At 41.5% G+C, this 19,808-nt stretch overlaps 1 protein-coding gene across 3 annotated transcripts in view; it reads right to left on the bottom strand.

Annotated features, from left to right (window-relative positions):
• Positions 1 to 1,889: 1,889 nt before the first annotated feature.
• Positions 1,890 to 19,808, bottom strand: part of ppp3cb (protein phosphatase 3, catalytic subunit, beta isozyme) — a 39,140-nt gene continuing 21,221 nt past the window's right edge. For 2 of the 3 annotated variants that reach the window (XM_074647939.1, XM_074647936.1), the window contains exons 4-14: positions 19,379 to 19,490; positions 16,938 to 17,083; positions 15,074 to 15,213; positions 13,774 to 13,851; positions 11,718 to 11,812; positions 11,035 to 11,160; positions 9,203 to 9,280; positions 8,949 to 9,033; positions 7,955 to 8,052; positions 6,698 to 6,745; positions 1,890 to 4,342 (exon numbers count right to left, since the gene is read on the bottom strand). In XM_074647939.1, the coding sequence (XP_074504040.1) occupies positions 4,164 to 4,342; positions 6,698 to 6,745; positions 7,955 to 8,052; positions 8,949 to 9,033; positions 9,203 to 9,280; positions 11,035 to 11,160; positions 11,718 to 11,812; positions 13,774 to 13,851; positions 15,074 to 15,213; positions 16,938 to 17,083; positions 19,379 to 19,490 (1,185 nt within the window). In that variant the 3' untranslated portion in view covers positions 1,890 to 4,163. The remainder of the gene's footprint in view (positions 4,343 to 6,697; positions 6,746 to 7,954; positions 8,053 to 8,948; positions 9,034 to 9,202; positions 9,281 to 11,034; positions 11,161 to 11,717; positions 11,813 to 13,773; positions 13,852 to 15,073; positions 15,214 to 16,937; positions 17,084 to 19,378; positions 19,491 to 19,808) is intronic. The other variant, XM_074647937.1, reaches the window with a different exon arrangement.

Below are 19,808 nucleotides of genomic sequence, written 5' to 3'. Positions count from 1 at the left end.
AAAGTGGTGTGATTTAAGGGTGTTGCTGTAGCCTAATAGCAGGTATAACCTAAGCCAGCATAACCCCCTGCACCTGAAAAACCTGTAAAAATGGCCTATTTGATTTGAACCACTCAAATTCAGTCTAAAAACATTATAATCAGCTTTCAAAAAACAAGTGTTGTTAACATGTCTTGTTAACTCATATAAAGCTTAATTAGAGAGTCTCTATCCATAGCTATCTACAACCAGAGACAGGTGGTGGCTGGAATGAATGACGTGCTTGTGCACTGCCAAAATTATTTAATTATTTAATTCGTACCCACAAATGAATAAAAAAAATGGAAATGTTTGAATTAAATTGAAGTCACAAATTATAACTTGTGTGCACAAATTAGTATTTTGTGCACACAAATGAATCAAAACGTGGTCTCAATGTAATTTTCCTCTCAATGGCCACTCCCAGGCTCCGTAATGGACAGAACCTGCTATGTTCCAAATGTTATTGAATGTTATTTGAATTTATTTTAAACTGTATATTGTTTAACATTGTTAATTACATAAAAGTGTTTATCATTACAATATTTTTTCATACAATTAAACTTCTGTTTAGGTCGGTTTGTTTGGTCATGCATTCATTTGCATTCCTACTGCTGCTAGAGAGAAGCTAGACATTTCAACCACTACCAAACATGATCTATTTCAACTGTTTATCCATTTCTTTGAGCTACCTATATATTACTTTTCTGTAACGCATTGCTTTTAGCTAACTGTTGAAACAGTCTATCCATTAGGCTAACTACTTTAAGACAATTTGAACTGTTTTGACATTAAGTTAGCCTACTTTTTAACAAACTAATGCAAACTGTTTCAACTTCTCTGTATACTTCTGTGCTAACTAGGTTAACTCAGTTTTGATGAGCTCTTCATTGCAACACATGGCGTTCAGGTGACTCCATATAGGCCTAATTGTAATGTCTTTTTATTCATTTAATTAAGCTGCTCCATAATCTTTCTACTTACCCTTCTGGCAACTGCAGTAGTCCTCCTCTATGTACAAGTACCCTGGTTGACCACTAGGCAGGGCCATGATGGCTACCACTGAGGAGACTGAGGTCATGTCCTTGGTAGTGCTGACACAGCGTTGAGGTAGGTAGGTCTCTGGCTGCTCCGGGGCTGCACTGCTTTGGGGGTTTGATACTGATTCATAATAAGAGGAGTTTACATGTACTATTACACACATATTACACAACTGTTTTTTTTTTTAAAGCTGATTATAATGTTTTTAGACTAAATTTGAGTGGTTAAAATCAAATAGGTCATTTTTACAGGTTGTTCAGGTGCAGGGGGTTATGCTGGGGGATTTTCATCTTAAAATCTGTTTAAAAAATCCTACCTGCTATTAGGCTACAGTAACATCCTTAAATCACACCACTTTCATACGCATCCTCTTGTGCCCTGCATGGAATTTATTCAGGTATTTCCTGTCACTCATCTGTAAATGTTACACAATATATGTCACATGGCTGTTTCACTTTCCCGGAACTACATAATGAAAGAGAAAGATGCTCCTCTCTGACTCTTCCAGCAATGGATCATCTGGTATCTTTTCAGTATAACAAGTCAAACCACAGCCAGTAGTAGCTGTGACTCCCAAGTTCCCAAGCTTGGGGTCGGGACCCCTACAAGGGGGTCAAATAAATTGAAGGGGTCACAAGAGGATTTCCTAGGTAGGAAATAAAAGAAACTAAATTCTGCTACACAAGATTAGCCTTCTTTTTCTCTGTGAGTTGGCAACAGTATAACAGGTTCAGTCTTGATGAAGCATTCCTTGCTATGTTCAGGGCATGTATAGTCATTTGTGTGCGTGTGTGTCCATGCTCAGTGGAATACGAAATAAAGGCTCGGTATAAAGGTTCATGCATATTTTATTCAAGAGTAAAAAAGTGGATCGTCCCATGGGGCATGCTTACAGTGTTAGTGACTGGGGAGTCAAAACAGAGAGAGAGAGAGAGAGAGAGAGAGAGAGAGAGAGAGAGAGAGAGAGAGAGAGAGAGAAACAGCAAGAAAGACAGAAAGAAAGTAAGAACCGTGGCACAATTTCTATGGCACAGGGTCTCCCAGGGGGGTTCACCTCTCCCAAAGAAGCACAACAAGATCAACCAAGGAGCAACGCAACATGAAGAGCAACCAGCAGAGAGAGAGAGCTTAAATATTAAGAATAATGTCCATAATAAATAGAATCATAATAATCATAGAATCATAAATATCATCAAATAACAAGAGGAATCATCAAGAATTATGATCAGAGAGAGAGAGTACACTTTTTTCCTTTAAATTGTGACGGCGACACACCGGCTCTTCTGTTAAAATGTGTCTTGCTGCTTTTTGCTTGAAACAGCGCAAATTTTAACCATGCAATCATGCTTTTGGCTGCCTGAATGCCTGTGCCTCGGTATATAGTATGGTCATTCATCAATGCTAGTTTAATATTTGTTTATCGTTATTCATATTTATCGTTTAAAAACAACTCCTGTACACCGACAAAGAAGAGAGGAGAGAACGTGGACTTGACACTTTGAATAGAAGCGTACCGTCATTCTGTACAGCGTTGAAAGAAACTGGATACACAGGTTGTGAAAAAGAAAGAAAAGAAAATGTGAAAAAAATATAACACAAAATGATACAAAAAAATAAATTAAATTAACATTATGTACAAAATAAATTATTCCTCAGTTCATTTATATTAGCCAGAAAAAACAAAAAGAAAATCCTACCATAGTGAAACACAGAGCACAAATATAATCTTCACATTATTATCAAAGAACTTAACTCTGCATGCATTGATGCGTTAATATAAATGCTTTACAAAGACCTTTTCTTCAGACTTCTTCTTGTTGTCTTGGCGTCTGCCTCAACCAGAAGAGTCTGTTTCATCTGTGAAATATTATTTCCTGCTTTTTAGGCCGGAGACTCCCGGCCATCACTGCTGTTTGGTAGCAGACAGCAACACGGGAAGAAAGGAGGATGTAGATAGAGAATGAATAGAGTATGACTTCACATTTCAACTCCCCCCCCCGGCTCCCTAATGCATCCTACATCCGCTATACTGCATCTTGCATCTTGTGACCGTATGCATCACATGTGCAATAAAACCTTTTTATGTAACCTATTTACACAACAGGTGGGGAGAAACACTCAAATCTGATCCAGGCCCAGTTTCAAGCCTTTCCCGAGAGCTAACTGGCCTGGGACCAGAGTTTTAGGGGAGGGGGTAGGGGACCTCCACTTGACTTCAAGTGTAGTGCTACAAAAGCAAACGGGAATCTCCTCCCGAGAAGGAAAAAGGACAGCGAGGGCTCAGATTAGACTGCAGCTGAGATGATCTCCGCACATCTCTCGCCAACAGATACCACACCACACATCAAGAATTTTTCTCGCTGTTGCTTAGCTGACGGCGAGATCAGCTCGTGTTTGCAAACGAAAACGCATTTTCAAATAGAAGCGCACGGACATTTACATGTTGAAGCATGTCTGCACGCACGCAGACAGGCATATCCACAACTCCATAGCTCAACCTATCGCAAGTTTGGTTCCACTTCCTGTTTTGGGATGCTAACAGGAAAAAGAAGCATACATGTCTTTAAAACGCCCCTCCCCCCTGATTGCCATCCCCACAACGTACAAACGCTTTACCCCGCCTGACACAACACACACTACCGACACGGCCACTTCCTGCTGACAATGTCAACCCACGTCATGCTGACACTGCCAACCCAGTGGTGATCCCCAACATACACGGTGAACAGCAGCTCCTCCTGTTTTGCTTGGGGAGTGTTTTTGAAGTTTCCTTCCTGTCGTTGTGCAGGTACATGGGAGTTGAAGTTCTTTAAATGGGGCCGATCAGTTCAGTGAAGAGCCTTTGGTGGTAAAGTCCGGGTACGCTCATGCCTTTAAATACAGCTGAGGGCAACGGGAATGGGGTAGGTAATCGTGTGTGTGTGTGTGTGTGTGTGATGTTGTCTGTAGCCTATTCAGTGAATGTAATACTGTGTTTGTGTTTATGTGTGTGGTGCAGTTTTTGTGTGAATATATGCCTATGTACACGTATCTATAAATTCTGTACCACGTCAGAGTTGTTGTAACTGCAGGTATGTGTCTGGGCATGTGGGAGTGTATGTCCATCACTGTATATTGCTGTTGCTGTCGGTCCCATTGGGCTCTCCCATGTTCATGCGGCTCATTGACAGGCCCACGCTGTTGACGCCTTCGCGTCGCGGAGGCATCCTTTCGTTGATCCGGTCCAGACCTTTGGCTTCCTCGAAACTGCTGATCCGATGCTGCGGAGAGAAGCCTCGGATGGCTGCGGAGACAGGCAGGCACACACCCACCCACACGCAGACACACACAAACATACATACATGCACACAGAGTTAATATTTAACAAGACATTAAGTAGAATCTTGTGTATCCAAACCCTGGGAGCTTTGAAGGAAATATTCAGAGCGCCGAAATGGATTGAAGATTCCAAACCACATTTTATTCATTTATGAAATGTGAACATTTCCAAAGCATTCAGTCTGTTTTAATTCAGCTTTAAATGCTTTAAATTGAGCACACCAGCAAGGACATTTCAATAGTTTTAAGCCTGATTGTGCTCCTTTAGCAGAGGGACATTTTGGGTTTGGATGAACAAGGTTCTGTCATAAATGCACATCTACAGGGTTCTAACACCAACATCTGCACACATCAGCAAGTGTTCATCTATTGTCTGAATGCTGAGCTCGGATTAGTTTGACCTTGTGGCTCACAGTGAATGTGACAGTCAGTGCGACCTGGCCATTGATCTTAGATCAGTAGTCTGAGACACCTCCTTAAAACATGTTTCGCCTTTGTAAAGAGTTTTTTTTACAGTTACTACTTTCCCATTATATTTTGTAACCTTTAAGTAAAAATTAAAAGGTAAAGACAAAAGTCAGGTGTCAGGTTTTCCATATCTGTCAGGTTGATCCTTTTGAGCTTAATGTCAAAGTTGGCCATATTTTTAGTTTGGTTAGATTTTTCGCAAAAAACGTAATTTTTTGTGATCATGAACTTCAGCTTTGTCTCAATTCCTCTTCCTCAGCGAGTTTAATTAAATTATTTCTTAAAGGGGCACTCCACCAATTCTACACATGCAGTTTGTGAAGTCATCAAGGTTATTTTGGTTTGGACACTACAAATTTTAAAGGAGTAGATCAACATTTTGGGAAATATGAATATTTATTAGTTAGATGAGAAGATTGATCTCTCATTGGTCTCTCATGTCTGTACGGTAAAGGTGGAATGATTCCTTAAACAGAAGTATGCATTGGAAAACAGGGGCATAGAGTTTAAAAGACATGGGCGTTTACCAAGCACGGAGGGTCTAATGCTGCATTCTATTTACCTCGGATATCGGAAGTCAGAGCTGGGAATAACGTCACTCTGGCTCTATTGCTTCAGTTTGAACTATTTAACAATTATTTAACTGTCTCTTTCGAGTCACACAATTTATGGAAGGGCAATAATAAATTGCTGGGGTGCCCCTTTAAATTACACTCAAAGTGGACCACATAAAAGCAGATACAGAACAGTTAGGGTTACCACAAAATCAATTTCACCAAAATGAATAAAATGTTTTGAGATCAGCTGAACTGCGGTCTCTGTGTCGACAGATGCTCCTGTACTGATAAGGAGCTCTGTCTGAACTCGCTGCCACTTTTGAACAACAGCTAATTACTTTACACACATACAGCTACTCACAAATATGCCACTGTGCTACACAGCGGACACCTAACTCCTAGCTACAAATCATAACAGAAAAACACAGCACAAGACATATCCATAATTTATTTGCTCAAACAAATTATGGACTGTAGTCCACAGAAGACTACAGTTAACAAAAGCGTGCAAAGTAATAACAAAGCTTGTGTACACAGTTTATATAACACGCTAAACACAAATACCATGATCCCAATCTGTTCAGTAGCATAGAAGAACCTGGCACACCTGTTCTGGCTTCAGTTAGAAGTGTCATCACAGGAGCTGAGTACAGAACCTGAAGTTCTCTACTTAGGTCATGTGACCATTTGCCGAAGATGACCTTGGGTTATGGTCAAAAGCTCAGGGAAAAGCTTAGTTTTACCACAGATGATGTTTAAAGGATTGATTTGTAAATATAATGTGAATATTCCCAACACTTTGCACTCATTTATTTTCATCACAGGTGACTGGTTCTGCTTGTAGAGAAACAGACTGTTTGCATGTTTATCTTCTAATCTATAGAACTACAGCACCTATTAGAAATATTAAGACTTTAACACACTGCTGACTATAGGAGAAAAGAAAGTTGGGTGTGATGCGTGGTGTTTGTTGATCTGAATATGATGTATATAGATGTTTGTGAGTTGGGAGAGAAGGTGTAGTGGTATTTCCTGTTTCCCAAGAGAAGGAAAGAGAAAAGTGTGATGTGTGTTTTAATGTAGTGGCTTCAGAGTGCAATGCTATGAGGCTTTGTTGTGAGCGCTGATGTGGTTAGAGGAGCTCAGTGCATCGTGGGTGAGGAAAATCTATGACCTTATGAACATGGATGGCTGAGAGCGCAGCCATGCTGCACACACGCACACGCGCGTGCGTGCGCACACATACAACACACACATACGCACACACACACACAGTGAAATGTGTGGGACTTTACCTTCAGCGTCCTTAACTGTCTCGATGGCTTCAATGGCCTCAATGGTAGCTGAAGGATGGGCAAGGAGAAAAGAAGAGGAGAGAGGAAGGAGGACAGAGAGAAGAGGAGAGAGTCAAGAGAGAAGTTGAGGGACAAAGAAAGGAGGAGGAGAAGGAGAAGAGAGGAAGTGAAGGCTGAAACATGCTTCTGTGCAGTTGCGTGTAAATATAAATGCAATCCTGACACGAGGGTGACCGTGGCTCACAGAGGAGCCTTCAGAATCTCTGTTCAGTGGCTACTTGGATTGGTCCAACGGCAAACAAGAAATAAAAAAAAAACTATTTAACCACATAAGAACGCACACAGAAATTGAAGCAGTGTAACTTGCAGGGAGAAATATCGATAAAACTATTTGTACGATAAAGGATGTCATGATGGCATGAGGGCTAAGATGCTTGAACTTCTCCAGTTTGAGACCGGGGACCTTTGTTGCAGTAGAATCTAACATTAACGTTATCTCTGTTGATCCAGTTTGTTAGCTTGCTTCCATGGCTGCAGAAGGCTGTTAGCGTGCCAATTTGTTTCATATGTGGCAACAGGGTGTCAAAATGGACAGTGGACAGGATCCCACAGGCCAAAACAAAAACATTTTGAATGGAAATTTGAAAGGAGAACATGATGGCTTTATCATTGATCGTGGAGAAACCAGTATTTCAATTCAGCATGTTTCCATAATCTGATGACATATCATGGTCATTTTATGATTTATTACAGTAAATATATTACATATTGGTCCTTTGAAGTTATGTGCAATTTGTGTTAGCAGACCCTGATACGAGTGGGTACGCATGACTCAGAGACATGTTTCAGGCCCTCAGAGCAGCACTGAGACCACGGCAGCTTCAGAGGGCACCTGGTGTGTTAGCAGTAGCTGGTGTTGGCTCACACACACACTTCTGTCCTTACTTTCTGTCATGTCATTCTCTAACTCTCTTTCCATCTCACACACACACACACACACAACCAGCAGGCTGTTAGTATCCTCAGCGCCGGTGAGGTGAGGTGGAGAGAGTGAGCGAGTCAGTGAGGCAGAAGGATGAGAGGAAAGCAGCAGAGGAGAAGAAGAGGAGAGAAGGTATAGGAGGAGGGAACCGGAGGACGGTCCATAGCAGATATTCAAACTGTGTCTCTGTGTGTACTCGTGTGTGTTTTAGTTCTGTTTTTGAAGGTGTGTCCGGGGTTACGGCTAAGAGTGTGTTTTGTGTGTTAAACACTCACCGCTCTGCAAGGTCTGTTTGCCCCCAGAGAGCACTCCGCTGGGCAGCATGCCTGTAGGTGTCAGTCCCTTCAGGGTCAACACGTTCTCACTCTCCTCCCTGAGAGACAGTGTGTGTTTGTGTGTGTGTGACAGGTGTGTGTGTGTGTGGATAAAAAGAGAAAATTACAGAGAATTACACACTTCCCCTCATTGTGCACCTGCAAACACACAAAAACATGCTTGTGAGTTAAAACTGAATGCTGAAAGTCAGGTGACTTCTGATTAATTTCTGCAAAGGTTATAGGAAAAGCAGCATTTATAGGCACACTGTGCACACCACAGACTGTATATATAGATGGACAACATGTCTCCACTTCCTCCCAACAACCCGCCCGAGCCAATCACAAGCCGAGCACAGCCGCAGCTTGTTAGCGCGAGCCACCTAGCTGCTACGTTAGCACCACGGTAGCTGTTTGGCTAGAAAGACACGACAACTAACCATATCTCTATAACTACATTTATGATCAAATTGACACATGTTCTACTACACAGACTGGTGATGGTTATAGAAAGTTAAAGTTACATCTCCTCTCTCGTACAATTTCTGAGCCTCCGACTGCCACTACTTCACTCAGAGCAGCTGTCAATCACAGCTGTCAATCATGACGTCTCACCCCTTTTTTTAGCATCAAATAACTAATTAAAACCAAACTTATCAGAAAAATGAACACTTGAACATACATCAGCGTGATAAGAACTACCTAAAATGACAGAAACCATCTTTTGGAAAAAAAGTATTTGACGTGTACTTTGATTGTTTAGTTTGGCCCATGTCCCATCCGCTAACATTGAGGGGGTGAGGTTTATGAGCTATACTGCAGCCAGCCACCAGGGGGCGATCCAGATGTTTTGGCTTCACTTTTGAAGAGCTGTCATGTTGTCCATCTTGATATACGGTCTATGGCACACACATTAACACACACACACAGAATGTACAACCAGAACTCAACCCACCGTAGAACAGAGAACATTTTCGCCATCTTCCCAATGGCTCGAATCTTGTTTTTGATCACCTCTTTCCTGGCTGCTGCTGCACTGGCTGGAAAAGAGACAAACACAAACTCATTAATGTGATTTCTTGTCATCATAAAAAAAAAAAATTGTCAAAATATATTTGTAATTACTGACATATATTTCAGTTATTTACGTATTCACATTAACATAGGTTTGAATCACATTGCTTTAATGTCAGTGTTAAGTGTTTCTACCATCGAAGATCTCCTCTCCGTCGTTCATGAGTTCGTCGTCAGAGCAGATACTCAGGACATTGACCAGCATCTCAGTCACTGCAGGACACATAGACAGAAACACACACACTTAGCGAGGGACATAGTTGCACCCTGGTGGCTAGGGATTAAGACACCAACCATGAACCGCAAGTTCACGCTACAGCTGGGGACGCTTGTTGCATGTCATTCCCTCTCTCTCTGTCCCCTCATTTCCTGTCATCTCATCGCTGCTGTCCAAAAATGGCATAAAATGCCTCAAATCGGACTAAACTCTGGTTACCCGCGAGTCCCTAATCCTGTAAGTAGGGGTTGTACACCTTTTTAAGCTGATATAATTGCTATTTTTAGAGAATATTATAAAGTGGCACTAGAACCATGTAAAGTACATAAAAATGATCTAACTTTAAAACTAAGAACTTTATAGAGATTATCCCTTGTACTGTGCTTACTCTAACTGCTGATTGGTGAGATCCAACAAGAACATAGGCACGTTGTTATTACATGCGTTTTCATCACTGTACAGATGGTGTTATAGCTAGAATTCCAGACTGTTTAAGCTGTGCCTGACTTCTGCAGCACAGACTGAACTCTTCTGTCTAGTTAAGGAGGTGTTAAAGGTTCATGACAGGACAAAGATGGAAAGGATCACAGGCTATCAAGTTCTGTCAGTCTGAGACTATTCACATCTTTGTCACAAGAATACAGTTGCACTGTTGGCCCCTCTGTTTTATTTTGACAGAAGGGCCATAAGCTACAGTTGACAGAAATGTCCTGAAACTAAGAATCGTTGTGTTTACATTATCTTAGAATGAGTCCTTCATATCTACATAGGGAGAGGGCAAAGAGTATAGAAGCAAAGAGACAAAACTCCGGTGTTTTTTTTTTGCCGCCATTTTGGACTGAAAACGATTATTATATTTATAATATTTTATTGTTTAACTCAGGCCATTTTGGTAGAATGTGTCAATAGAATAGAAATAATGTTGTTTTACTTTTGCACGGCACTTTTTAGGCGGACGTTTAACTGGCGTCTGGTAGTCGCTTTCAGTCCAAAATGGGGGAACCGTAGCTTTGCTGCTGGGCGCTGATGTTGCAATGGAACCAACAATTGACTTTCACTTCTTGGCACGGAGTCTGCAATGTTGCTCCGCCATGTTTCTATAGTAGCCCAGAACGGACAAACCAAACACTAGCTCTAGAGAGAGCCTTTCATGCTTTTACGTTACCTGAAGGCCACCGTAGTTCTCCGACACGCTTGTGAAACTGCGGTAACGTGAGCTGCAGAGTGCAAAAGCATGATAGAGCCAGCCGCCGTCTGACTTCCGTTGCTTCTATAGTAGTGTTATTATGGTAAGGATGGCCTCTGAGAGAGGCGAGCAGCGTTACCACGATTTTGTACTCGGTGGCTCACGTTACTGCAGTCTTGGAAAGGGAGGAGTGAGTGGAGGGGTACTCAGGTGGTTGCAATCTGCAACCACACCACTAGATGCCGCCAAATCATACGCACTGTACCTTTAATTTATTGTCCATGTGTCTGCTATTTTATAGTATTTTATATGAGATGTATGCCTGCATAATGAAAATGCTGGTGATCTGTCTGAGTTGGAGCACAAAGTCCATCAAACCCCAAATAGTTCAGATTTAAATCAGGTTTAGAAGCCGTGATAACATAGTTTAGCCTGAAGTAGGTTTTGTCTACGATTGTAGTATTCATTTAATTATTACAACATCACTGAAGACAACCTGACCTTGTGATGTTTTTATTATAATGCACTGTATGTGGAAGAGACTGAATAAATGATATGTGATACCCTTTTCTCCCACGAAAGGCAGCGACCAGGTGAAGACGTCCATAAAGTTGGGCAGCCAGTAGGGGTGAGGAGAGCAGTTGAACTGACGGATGTTCATCACGTTGTTCTCATACTTCAGCACCGCCGCTGGACACACACACGCACATACACACACATTATAGCCTTTTCCACTTTGGTCAGATAGTAGACAATAATATTCCCTAAATATTACACAGCTTTGTTTAATACTCGATTCTGATTGGTCAATCACGACGCTCCATGGTCTGTTATTTCTTTATAGCAGACCGTTGCTATGTATAACAGACCGTTGCTATGGGCACAGTTCTAATCTCGGACACTGGAGGACCGTTTTTGTGTCAAATTATTGACTTCTTAAGTAAGTAGTCAAAGTAGTGTAATAAGCGGGATAATGTACACCGAGCGGGTCATTGTTGTGAAATAAACCCCTTCAGGGTGATGCAAGACCCCTCCTCTTCACCGCATCGCCCTGTCAGGGTTTATTTCACAATAATGACCAGCTCGCTGTACATTATCCCTTACATATCAATCATCAAATGTGTTAAACATACAGTTATACTGAGACAAATAACATTATTCAGGTTAAAAATGTTCACTACTTGGATGAAGAATATCATACTGTTTGGAACAGTTGCACCGCAGTGCTGTGTGTGTGTGTGTCTGACCTTTGTTGTTGTAGACGTCCAGGTAGTTTGGAGCAGAGAAGATTGTGATGAGGGAAGGGAAACCTGTAGTCTGACTCTTCCTGTACATACGATACCTTAGGAAAGAGAGACAAACACAACCGCCCACGTTACAGCTACTCAAATAAATAAAAAAACATGTTGTGGATGAAATCTGAGGATTCACTTCAGAGGTCTTTAAAACCAGACAGAGACTGTGTTGAAGGCGAGACAGCCACGCATTTATAAACAAACGAAGGAATCTGTGTGGGTAAAATGAGGGTACTGACAGCCCCCAGTGTTTGAGTGAAGCTGCCAGCTCAAAGCTAACATTTTGAATTAGGGCCCAGATCTAGTGAGTGACTTAGTCACAACAATAACAAGTGTGGGTGCAATTAGTTTCATGCATGCAAAGAAGCTACCGAGATAAGACATGATAATGAACACAACGCACATTTCATTTGTACCAACAAACAAAGCACCAAAGCAGCCTCTACTAGCCGGGTCCCTTGAGGATAGACTAATTACCAAACTCATCAGTAATCAAGGATTTGGGTTATATATTATAAACAAATATAATCTAGGTGTGCAGCAGAATTAGTTTTCTTATTAGAGTGGTTTTAATATTGTCTGTTTTTATGGTGTTCCAGTGTCCTGTGTAACTTTATCAACGATGTTATTCTCTCTAGGAACCTGTGTATAACCGATGTACAATCAACGTCATCAGTACAATGCGGTTCTTGTTTTGCTCTTTAACTTTTCACAAACTTTGTCTTTTCCTGGTTTTAAAGGCTGCATTATAACAAAGTGATGTCATTTTCTGAACTTACCAGACTGTTCTAGCTGTTCCTACTATTTGCCTTTAACCACTTAGTCATTATATCCACATTACTGATGGTTAAATATTTAGTAAACATTTTGTGAAAGCACCAATAGCTAAGCCAACAATATCGTCGCAAAATATTGATACAAATATTGTGATATTTGATTTTCTCCATATCGCCCAGCCCTATTATGACGTAAGCACAAGTTTAACTAACTTGGTTGCGATTGGCCAGTGAGCCCAGTCCTGAAACACGCATACAGCACGTTCTCATGAGCACCCTGAATAACAGGCAGACAGAGTGGGCAGGTGAGAGACGGACGGCCAGTAAAAACGTTATGGATTTTTTGACAGCCCACTGGGATTTCTCACGGTATGCCAGATGGCGAGTACACCACTGCTAGCAGACTGTAGGCTGTAGTAATGAAGTGCTGTAACTCACGATTGAGCGGGAGAACCACTGATGCTATGTGCTCTAGTTTTTAAATAGTGTTGGAGGAGGGGTTTTGTTAAGGATGGCTCCAGTGCGTCATCGAGACGTGATTTCAGGCCTGCCCAAATAAACCTAAACACAACAATGGAGAAAAACAGTTTAACGGTTTAACTCCACAATTCAGTACTATATACTGTAGTTCACATTTACCCGGACTTTAAAGTGTCAGCAGTTTTAAATGAACACACATTATTTCATCTATACATTAGGTACTATTTAGAAGTATAAACTGGTTGGTACACTTATGCAAGTGCGATTACCCAGACTGCCCAGCTGCATGACGGATAAAATACTGTTAATGGGTTCGCCCCAAACCACAGCGAAGGCACAACTCATAATGCCGCAATTAAGGCAGCACTATTATATTTAGAGGATTTACACTAAGATAACAGATGCCAGGAGTGGATTTGTGGGTCAGTAAATTGTGTTTTTTGCCCTCGCTGCTTTATTTAGACTAGCGATGCTAACCTCACACTGCTCTTTGCCTTACCGTTCTGTTTTCAGGAGATGAGTTAGTTGACCTGAATGTTGTTCAGGCTGTTGGTGCTCTCCGTCAGACAAACTCTAACAATACTAATAACACAGTCTAAGGGTGACAGAGGGAAAATTGTGGAACCTCTTTCCCCCCGTAATGTGCCAGTTCACTGACAAAGAAAAAGAAGGACTCGGAACATGAAATGTCAAGGTAAGCCATTAAATTAAATGGTGCTCTCTTTTTAAGCCGCGACAGTCAGTCAGCTTACCCAGCATCCTGTGCTTCATGCGCTCTGATGATTGACAGCAGGTTGTTGGTCTGTAGGAACTCGCACACTGCCGGGTAACTGTGGACGAAAAAGAGAGACACAGGGAGAAAAGAGTCAGAGCAAGTATCTGAGGTGAGGCAATGGAAAGGAGAAGAAATATCCACACAGTAAAAACCACTTTACAAAGCAAACATGCCACATGTTATTATATCAAGAACCACAAAACAGATGGAAGTATTTAAAGTGGGAGCAGTGGGAGATGAGTGGGCCTCTTGTTTTCTAAGGTCTGACTGAGACCAACAGGGGGCATCAGCGAGCACAAGGCAGACCTGAGCAGGGCTTATGGCCTCCTCAGTGCTGAGGGGGCCGAGTTTACACTAGCTGGTCGATTGATGCTGTGTCTGCTAAACATAGAAAATCACTGTGTTCTCCACAGACAACATGTCATAACACCGACTTTTACGCGCTCTCCACGTGCAGCTACGACCGCGCCGACGCTCCACCTGCCTTTCAGCTCCTTGTCTTTACATTCCTCCATTTTTATATTTCCATCTTTCATCTTCTACCCCACCAACCCTCCTCCCATGTTGCTCTCCCTCTTTCTCTCACTGTATCTTAATATCACTCCATATCTGGCAGGAGTAGCCAGTCGTCATAGCAACAGAACCGTGCAGTCTCCCTGGGGATTGTGGGATATCGTTTCATGCTGAAACGGAACTGTGTGTGTGTGCGTTTGTGAATGCGCCGTGTTTATGTGTTTGCCCGTACGCTGAATGTGTGAGTGTGTGTAAACTGGCCAAGATTTTCTGTCTCTTGTACAAATCCCAGTGATTGTTATTGGATCTTGGATGTGGCGTAACCGTGCAGGAAGTCACCTTCTCTTTTCTCATCAACCAACATCCCAAACCAATAGACTGAAGTCCACCAAACTTATTAGATTCCACTTTTATAGCTGAAAGTCAGTCACATCTCGCTAACGGTGGGCGATCACAAGGCGCCCAGATCATTAAAAGACGTCGAATGAAGGATCAGGAACACATTTGAGGATCAGACTTATTTCTGTCTTCACGTTTCAGCTGCTAATTTAAAAGAATATTGTTCATAGTGTGTATTTTTTTTTTATCTCTCAATATTACACTCATTCTGGCTTGTTTGGATATCAGGTTAGTTCATATCTCTGAGCTTTATAAGCACGGGGATCAGCGATACCAGACTATATTCACTCACACTCAAATTGATCAGGACTCTTATGTAATATTTCTTTTTGTTGGTCCTTGTGAGGAGTCATTTTGTCCCGTACCTGTAGAAATAGGAGCAGCCTCTGACTGTGTTGTGTCCAAAGTACTCCTGGGTCTTCTCGTTGCCAAAGTCTTCCAGGGGGTCGGCCCACAGCAGGTCGCACATGGGCCCAAACGCCGGGGGCTCCTTGAACCGGTCCAACTAGGACATACAAAGAACACACACAGAGACACAAAGACACAAATAGTCACACATAGAAATAAATAGACACCCATAAACCCTCACACAAACACATATCAGATACCTAACTTTTTTTTTTTTAATTATATATAAACCGTTCACACACACACAAAATGTACCAGCACATATAGGATAAATCAAAAGAGAAAGAAAAGCAAACACACACAAACACATACTGTCAGAGCAGAGCATCTCCATGGCAACCCTCACCACACAGGAGGGAGAAGATGTCACACCAGCAGATTCACCATGGAAACACTGCCATTAGATGAGGAAGTGTGTGTCCTCATGTCTCTTCTGTGTTCATGTGTGAGCCTTTGTGTTCTGTATCACTGTGAACTGTATACATGCAGCTTGTGTGTGTGGGTCTCTTTTACCGGTTACTGTATGCACTGGTCTCTTATGGAGTCTCTGCATTGACGGTACATGAGGGTATTAAGGCATAAATAGGAGTTGGTGTGTGTTTACGTCAGCGCTCGCAGGTGCACATAAGTCAGTAACATGCTACATTAACATTTTTCGTAGCGATCAGGAGAATAATAAATGTTGCTGCTATGTATAAAGCAGTAAATATAGAGGCAGTGAAGTTGAGAAAAAATGGGTTTCAGGCTGGCAGGCAAACTGTGTAGTAGTTAGAACGGTTGTAATGCCTTCATTTAATGCCTTATTTTACCCAAAAACTAATTGCAATACAACCTAAATAACACCTAAAAATGGTGTGAATGAAAGAGGAAAATATTTCTATCTACCAATATAAATGTGTTCTTTCAGCTTTCTTGTCCATTTGAACTAGTTTGTTTAAACCCCATTTGTGTCGGCAACTGAAATGTTTAATTTCCTTTTGGTGGAAGTGCTCTCTAGGCTTACCTAAGCACCAATCTGAAGACATTTTCCAAATCTATTTTAGGAATAAATGGTAGTCCCATGTAACCAAAAGACTAAATATAGTATGATAAGAAAATGGCTGTATCCCAGAAACTACCAGGAGCACAATTTGGTATCCATTATCTCATAACAGGTTGAATATCAAAAATATACACACATATGCAGTGTAAACATTTTTTATATCCATGACATTTAATAAGCATTATGTTTTCTAATATTTCTTTTTATTGTTTTTATTATTATTTAATTAATTCATTGATTAATTGACTTATTCATTTATTGTTTTGTTTCTTGTCTTCTTTTTTTCTTTGTATTGTTTTTATTGATTAATTAATTTTTTTCTCCTTTCTATTCCATTAAGGACATCTTGGGGGGGTTTGAGGGAAGTGATGGCTGATGCTGTTTGTATTGATTGTATTGTATCTCTTGTTGTGAAAAGTGGAAAATCTCAATAAACATATTGTTTAAAAAAATAAAATAAACATCATGTTAGTGTTTTTCTTCATTTTTCAAAAATCCTGATTTGACTAGTGTGAAAAGTGTGATTTTTTTTTATGTGATCTAAAAATGTTAAAGTTGCCCTGTTAGATACTTGCCCAAAGTATGTCTGTACCACATTTCAAGACTTTTAAACCAATCAGAACAAATGATTTGGCATCTTCCCATATCATACTAAATATAGTCTTAAAACAGATGTCAAAGAGCCAGATTCAGGTCTTAACTCATTTTGACCAAACATATTACTGTGTTTTGCCGTTGTAGGGCGGCTAAATTGCATGTGTGTGTGCCTCTTTTCGTACCTTCTTGATGTCGTCCAGCGTGTGGATCTCTGGTGAGAGCCCCCCATGCACACACAGGAACTGCTGGTTCATTAGGGCTGCCAGGGGCAGGCAATCAAACGCCTCCATGCAGGAGTCATACACCTGCTCCGAGTACTTGATCTTACCTGGAGGTGGTTAGAGGGGCGGAGAGATATTTCAAGGCTTGAGACAAAGAAGCGCCTGAATGTGTTTTGACATGCTTTGAACAGCCACCATCCCCGCAAAACGTACAGTCAGTCCCTGATACATATCGCACACAAACACACTGCAACAAGGAGCGCAGAGAACAAACAAACATGGAGCTTCGGCATGGACGGATCTAAAGAACTCAGTCATCTAAAGGTTTCACACAGTTCCACTAAAAACATAAGTCAGTTCACTTGGGTGTAAAGGCAGTATAACATGTAGGATTCTCACATAGCATATTCATTTATGCGTCCATCTCCTCTCCAGCAATCCCATATGACCTGTTTCTCTCCTCTCTGATGATTTAGAAATGCTACATCCCAGAGAAGAAATGTACATTGGTGGAAAAAATGCTCCATATTGCTATATTATTACAGTCCAATTCTGTTTCCAGTGAACAAAATCTGACCCAAATATAAGCATGAAGCAGCGTAGAGGCGTCACTGTGAGGCTGATTTTTTTTGCTTTATGAAAAACTCCTTTGATTTGGCAGCGATATCAATAAAGACATCCAACACGCAGCATCTTTAAAGTACATTTCACACATGGGCGTAACGATACATCTGACACAAAACAATATCACAGGATTAAAATAGCTGAAAGGAGATCGGAGGAGAGCGATAGAAGGGGAAGAAAGAAGGGTGGATTTTGGATGAGAGCGAGCAGGGAGGAGGGAGGAGAGAAGAGGAGGATGATAATTTCATAAAGCGAGAAGGAGAGAGATTGATGGGAGGAGACAGGAGGAGGAGGAGAGGTTAAGAGGAAGAGAGGAAGGAGATGAGACGGCGAGGGGGGAAGAAAGAGAGATGGGAAGGAGAGTGTGAGGACATGAGAGCGACACGTACACAAATCAAAGCCAGTATTGTAGAGTAACAGCGTACAGTAGCCAGCATGTGTGTGTGTGTGTGTGTGTGTGTGTGTGTGTGAGACAGCGAAGAGTGTGTTTGTCAAGCTCTCCATCTGCCTTGTGTAGAGCAAGAGCTCATTATTGCTAGTCCACCAGTTTTCAGCTCCTTCCATACACAGACACTTAAACATTTATGAAGACGCTCTTGCACACGCATGCAGTCACAGTACATGCTCTTGTGGTGCACACACACACACACACACACATACACACACACGTACACACTCACACACACACACACAGCAGATGGTAATTGAGGGCGACCACTATTCGCCAGGAGCACCAGGGGAAATTAGCTTCCTTGTCCCTTGGCCAATCAGACACAGAGGAGCGAGTCCCTGAGCCAATCATTAAGGGCCAAATTAATTTGCTGCTAATCACCCACTCTCGGACAGGACGCGAGGAGAGTCAGAGAGACAGTAGAGAGAGAGAGGGAGGAAAAGATGGAGGATGGACAGAAAGGAAGAGGGAGAGGAATAGGAAATAAGGAAGAAGAGAAGGAGTATAGAAGTAGTAGAGGGTTGTGTGGGAAAGGAGGGAGGAAACTCTCGCCAGATCGTTAAGGTTAGCCACAGACCTCGAATGGTTAGGGTTAGGATAGGTCGTCGGGCAGTGAGGTAAATATGCTTGCTTTATGCAAATGTATGTATATATTTATTATTGGAAATCAATTAACAACATAAAACAATGACAAATATTGTCCAGAAACCCTCACAGGTACTGCATTTAGCATAAAAAATATGCTCAGATCATAACATGACAAACTGCAGCCCAACAGGCAACAACAGCTGTCAGTGTGTCAGTGTGTTGACTTGACTATGACTTGCCCCAAACTGCATGTGATTATCATAAAGTGGGCATGTCTGTAAAGGGGAGACTCGAGGGTACCCATAGAACCCATTTTCATTCACATATCTTGAGGTCGGAGGTCAAGGAACCCCTTTGAAAATGGCCATGACAGTTTTTCCTCGCCATAATTTAGCCTAAATTTGGAGAGTTATTTATCCTTCTTCGCGACAAGCGATGTAATCAATTCATTAAAAAAATGATCTGCAGATAAATCAATACTGAAAATAACTGTTGGCTGCAGCCCAACTTAGTTTTATAATAACTTTAACAGAAAGAACGGATGTAATTTGAAGGAGTAGGAAGGGATGAGGTTAAAGAGGGAAGAACAACAGAAATGTGAGGGGAGAGAGAGAGAGAGAGAGAGAGAGAGAGAGAGAGAGAGAGAGAGAGAGACAGAGAGAGAGAGAGACAGAGAGAGAGAGAGAGACAGAGAGAAGGAGAGCACATTATATTAGGAGGAAACAAAAGAGAGACTCACATTCTTGTTTGAAGGTGAAATATTCTGTCAGATGTCTACATTCATGGTTTCCCCGTAGAAGAAAGAGCGTCTTTGGGTAGAGGATTTTCAGTGACCACAGGTATAACACACACTAAAGGTTCACCAGGGAAGAGAAAGCATAACAACTGGTTAGAGATAAGCAGCTGCACGTTAACAGCAACATCATTAAACTTGTCAAAAAAGAGGCAGTTTCTGAATTTGGGGGTACATTTAGTAATTGCAGCATAAATACTACCTTGTAACAAACTAAACTAATCACATATTTGCTGTATATAGTATTAGTATAGTATAATTTCTTATATTGCCTCGCTCAAAGCACATTTAAGGAAATAAGGTCCAGTCATACCCAGTCTTTATGCTAAGCTAAGCTAATAGAAAACCACAACATTTCCATTTTGTATGCATCAAA

The sequence above is a fragment of the Sebastes fasciatus genome, chromosome 10 (assembly GCF_043250625.1).
Source record: "Sebastes fasciatus isolate fSebFas1 chromosome 10, fSebFas1.pri, whole genome shotgun sequence".
NCBI classification, from domain to species: domain Eukaryota; kingdom Metazoa; phylum Chordata; class Actinopteri; order Perciformes; family Sebastidae; genus Sebastes; species Sebastes fasciatus.
This window is presented reverse-complemented; position numbering and strand designations above follow the sequence as displayed.